At 50.2% G+C, this 5,041-nt stretch overlaps 1 protein-coding gene across 1 annotated transcript; it reads left to right on the top strand.

The window, feature by feature from the left end:
- Positions 1-2,068: 2,068 nt before the first annotated feature.
- On the top strand, positions 2,069-4,626 carry J4E85_009591 (uncharacterized protein; the record flags this gene model as incomplete). Its single annotated transcript, XM_051473811.1, has 10 exons — positions 2,069-2,100; positions 2,173-2,277; positions 2,380-2,801; positions 2,853-2,873; positions 2,930-3,158; positions 3,210-3,258; positions 3,307-3,651; positions 3,700-4,101; positions 4,168-4,268; positions 4,320-4,626. 10 exons carry the CDS (start codon positions 2,069-2,071, stop codon positions 4,624-4,626), a joined length of 2,013 nt encoding a protein of 670 aa, XP_051322215.1.
- Positions 4,627-5,041: the final 415 nt, after the last annotated feature.

Here is a 5,041-nt window from a genome sequence, read left to right as displayed (position 1 = left end):
ACGTCGCCTGAGCACAAGAGGGAAGTGAAGAGGATTGAAAAACTCAAAGACAGCTTGACGCAGGGCTTCGAGGACATGTTTGCAAGGGTCGACCCAACATGGGAAGGTTATGAGGAAACGCTGGACCAGACTAACCGGGCGAAGCGATTCTTACAGAATTATCAAAACTCTGAGGCTCTGCGGGTTTCAGAAACGTCGCCAGCACACAGAGAGGTAGAAAGGGCCTCAGATACTCCCCATTGAACGGGCAGCGGACAGAGGCAAGAGTGGGTGGTTCTGATGATGTACCTTCGGCCGCGAGTTGAGAGTCCGTCTTTCAGCGCCGTTTTTCAGCAAGTACATCGTGGAGATTCAGGGACAAACTCTACAAAATCCTGGAATTCAATGCTGTAACAGCTCAGCTGAATTGGCTAGTTCAGAATTTGGCTCGACATTGAGAGGTAGCAGATGTAGCTGCATCCCGAGCGGTTACAAAGACATTTGGAAGATACCGATTCTTGAAGATCTTCAGATCCTTATCTATCTGAGCGTGGCACTTCCTTCTTCATTCGCCAGATGCGTGACGGCGATAGGCTTGCGACAGATGCTAGCCTTTGCCTCGACATACTGCGTGCGGCAATGATCAAGAATACCGCGTTGACCGATACCCATGGATCCCATGCGACAACACCGGACTATCGTGATTGCGTTGAGAAAACGCCGCATGCAAATCTGTACAGAGAGCGAGCCAGGCGCGCCTTGTGTAGGCGCCAAAGCGAAGAGACTCAGGCATCCATCAGCGCCCCCACCAAGACTCAATCTCACCACAGACGTGCATCGCGCAGGTCTCGATCTGCGCTACCTTGCTAGCACCCATGCTGCAGATCCAAGAAACCACAAGAAAGCACATCCAAGAGAAAACGGTTGGTGCACAAGCAAGGCCAAGCGAGAATGCGGGGAAAACAACCTTCGCCTTTGTCTGATCTTGATCACGCAAAGTCTTGGGTTGAAAAACGGGGCACGACGGCTTCGCCTTTCTTGATTGAAAACAGCAAGGAAGAACCTTGAAGCGCTGATATCTTGCTAATTTGCATAGCAAGTGAAGTACTCGTTGTAATCCCAGAGTACGGTACTTGCGATACAAGTGGCCGCAGCACCGGTCAAGGCATTTGCTGGGTGGGCTGAGATATTAATACCGATCCTTCGGGAAATATGTGGACTTGCAGTGCATCTTTGTGCATTTACGTATGCCTGCAGATATGGCGATGAGTCTTGTGTTACATTGCACCATGCCGTCATGTGAGATCCTCGTTTGCTTCAGCTGAGAGAAGTGGGTGTGTTTGTGGCTTGGCCTCAGGATACCAAGATGGAATGACCGAGGAAATGCCAAGGCGAATGTAGTGTACATGGCTGGTTTGCGATGGGACAGAATAGCTGTGCCCGTTCTGTTGTTTCTGCCGTTACTGTATGGGGTTTGAGCGCACGATGCTCCGTGGTATCGAAGAAGCGCCGAAGCCGCGTATCTTGAGCCATGGATTTATATTACCCGGAGTTCGTCGCGGCTTGTGATGTCGGCATCAGCCTTAGCCCCTCCTGGCCCTTGCTTCATCGCAGCAAGAACTTCCAAGGCGTGAAGATACCGTCAAAGCCCGGCCAAGTCCAATACCCAAGAACGACCAAGTGCTCCGCCTTACCGTTTTGCAGCCACCAACGTTGGCCATCTCTCAGCTGTTATGCGGTGATTACTTACCCTGGCCTATCACCTCATGACGCTATTGGCTGGTGAGATGGCACCGCGTGATCGCGTTTGAGCGTTTTGTTGATGGATGGGAATGGTTGCATGTGTGAGGATTAGTATTGGCATTGCCCCAAGACGGGGAAACTGCAGCATTTGGCAATGAAGCAGTAAGCCTGAATAACACGGACATATAAGCATGTCTGTTCACTCTGTCCCGCATCTTGAAGCTCTCCTGCGTCTTTTCTTGTCCTCCTCGCCTCTTGCTGGAAGCTTATCTGAAGCTATTTCCACCTGAGCTTGAACGCGACGAATACACAAGCTCTAGTGCGCACGTCTGACAGTAGTTTGGCCATGGCGGAACCTGAAAAGGAGACTAAAATTGAGTAAGCTACTTGTCGCAAGCTGAAGATGGTCATGATGTGAGGCTCAAACTGTACTAACCGTGTGTCTTCCAGTCCAGTGGTAGTGGATGAACACCACGAGCGCAAGGCGTCCATCTTCGATGATGAAGCGAAGCGCAAAGAGAGTGTCGCGCACCTAACAGCCAATCTCGAGGGCGAGTAAGTAATTCCTTACCTGATTAAGCCCCCAGATACAAGCAACCTCGCTTCCAAAACTTCTCAATTGCTATGCTCTAGACGCGCTCCTACTAACAAGTCCAGAATCCGCAACCCGCTCGTCGACATCCCGCAAGAGCAGCTCCTAGCAAACGTCCACGACTTCGCCACAGAGCACCAGCTAACCGACGTCGAGCCTCTCCTCGTCAAAGGCGCCCTCCTCGCACAATCACCCGCGCTCTTTGAAGACCTCGAAGAGCTAAATGAAGATGACCGTACCGCCATCCGCGAAGAAATCACCCATCGGTTCAAACTCCCTCGTACACTCTACTTTACCATCATCCTCAACTCTGTTGCAGCAGCTATCCAGGGGTGGGACCAAACGGGCTCCAACGGCGCTAATCTGACTTTCGGCCAGGCTCTCGGTATTCCGGACTCTGGCCCAGTGTGTGAGGCGGCGGGGACGTGTGAGAAGAATGGGTGGATTATTGGGTTTATCAATGCTTGTCCTTATATTGCTATTGCTGGTGAGTGTTACATGATGGTGAGCCAGTTGAGAAGTTCGCTAACTTTTATAGTGTTCTGTGCTTGGATCTCTGGTGAGTTGACTTCAAAGTTCCCGTCATCTCATGTCCTCTCTTGCTAACGACCCTAGATCCCGTGAATGAACTCTGCGGTCGTCGTGGTACCATCTTCATTGCTGCCGTCTTCTCACTCTTTGCGCCCTTTGGCATGGGTCTGAGCCAGACATGGGGCCAGCTTGCCGTTTGCCGTGTGCTTCTGGGTGTTGGTATGGGACTCAAGGAAGTCACAGTGCCCGTCTTCTCAGCGGAAAATGTCCCGGCTAGTGTGCGTGGCGGGCTCGTCATGTCATGGCAGATCTGGTGAGTTATGACTGTACGAAATGCATGTGAGACATATACTGACTCAGTAAGGACGGCGTTTGGTATCTTCCTGGGAACGGTCGCTAATCTGGCTGTTATGGTGAGGCCGTGAACATGCTCGCAGTTTGCAACCACTGACAACGGATAGAACACTGGGTCGATATCCTGGCGTCTTCAATTCGGATCCGCATTCATTCCTGCCGTCCCCCTCGTTATTGGCATCTGGTTCGTTCCTGAAAGTCCAAGATGGCTCATGAAGAAGCGAAAGTACGCCAAAGCCTACCGATCCTTTCTTCGTCTACGCAACACCCCTCTTCAAGCTGCGCGCGACCTCTACTACACCCATTGCCTCCTCGAGCAGGAAGAGGTTCTGATTCGCGAAGCTGGAATCAACCCCAAGTCCAACTTCTTCACGCGCTTCATTGAGCTGTTCACGATTCCGCGGGTCCGTCGCGCGACGCAAGCTTCTGGTATCGTGATGATCGGACAACAGGTAAGATTGTGGGAAGTCCCTTGGGATGAATGAGGCTAATGGGAATAGATGTGTGGCATCAACATCATCGCATTCTACAGCTCCACGATCTTTGCAGAAGGAGGAGCCACAAACAAGGAAGCCCTCATTGCATCTTTTGGGTTCGGTCTTGTGAACTTCACCTTCGCTTGGCCGGCAGTCTGGACGATCGATACGTTCGGTCGCCGCGGTCTGCTTCTTTCCACGTTTCCCAATATGTTCTGGACGCTCCTTGTAGCTGGCATGTGCTACTACATTCCCAAGGACAGCGATGCACATCTGGGCTTGATCGCCTTCTTCGTATATCTATTTGGCGCCTTCTACTCTCCTGGAATGGGACCGGTGCCGTTCACGTACTCGGCTGAAGTATTCCCGCTTTCGCACAGAGAAGTGGGTATGTCATGGGCTGTTGCCACGAACAATTTCTGGGCGGTAAGTCAAATCTGACTGATGAATATCGTAGTGCGACATATACTGACTCGATGCGCCAATTATTAGGCAGTGCTGTCGCTCACACTTCCTCGCATGCTCAAGGTTATGAGACCTCAAGGAGTATTCGGCTTCTACGCTGGTCTCAATGTCGTCGCCCTCATTATGATGTCAGCCACTCTCCATCCGCTGCAACATTCAGAGAGCTAATATATCTCCAGCTTCCTTTGGCTACCCGAGACCAAGCAGCGGACACTTGAAGAGCTTGACTACATTTTCGGTGTCCCTACGCGCACCCACATGAAATACCAGGCTGTCAAAAACCTGCCTTGGTGGTTCAAGACGTACATACTCCGTCGCAAGGGTCTCTCCAAGCCTCAGCTTTACAAGTTTGGCGATCAGCGCCCACCTGTAAGCGTAACAGCGCAGATGAGCTACGCTTGGAACACGTACGTTCTTCGCAAGAAGGGGCTGGTGAAGCCGGATGCTTATGTTCGAGCGGCGCCTCGAGGCGAGAAGCAGGTCTAGTCAACTTTGAACCAGAGTGTAGCGCGAGGCGAGAAGAGGTGGTGATGCTGGGTACATAATTCGCAGCATGTTGGAGCGAAAGGAAAGGACTGGTCGGTGACCTAGTAGGGCGTGTGGGTGATTGTGGTGGCATGTGGTCTTATCGCTTCGTTTTAGTACTAACAGCGTTATTAAGGTATTTTAGATTTAAAAAAAATTAAGTCTTAAATAAGTAATAGCTCTCTACTAGGTATTTTAAAAGTTATTATTAAGTAGAAATCTAAATCTTAAGTACTAATACTTATAGCTTAAAGAGCTACTAATTCTAAAAAAGTAAGAACTATTACTAGTACTCTAAAAAATATATAACTAAATCTTTTACTTACTTTTAAAAGTATAGTATTAAGTAAGTAAGCTAAAGCTTAGAGCTTTAGTA

This window comes from Alternaria conjuncta (genome assembly GCF_024043145.1).
Source record: "Alternaria conjuncta strain BMP 0040 chromosome Unknown scaffold_18, whole genome shotgun sequence".
Taxonomy (NCBI): Eukaryota; Fungi; Ascomycota; class Dothideomycetes; order Pleosporales; family Pleosporaceae; genus Alternaria; species Alternaria conjuncta.
The sequence above is the reverse complement of the archived record's forward strand: the minus strand, read 5'-3'. Positions and strand labels throughout refer to the sequence as shown.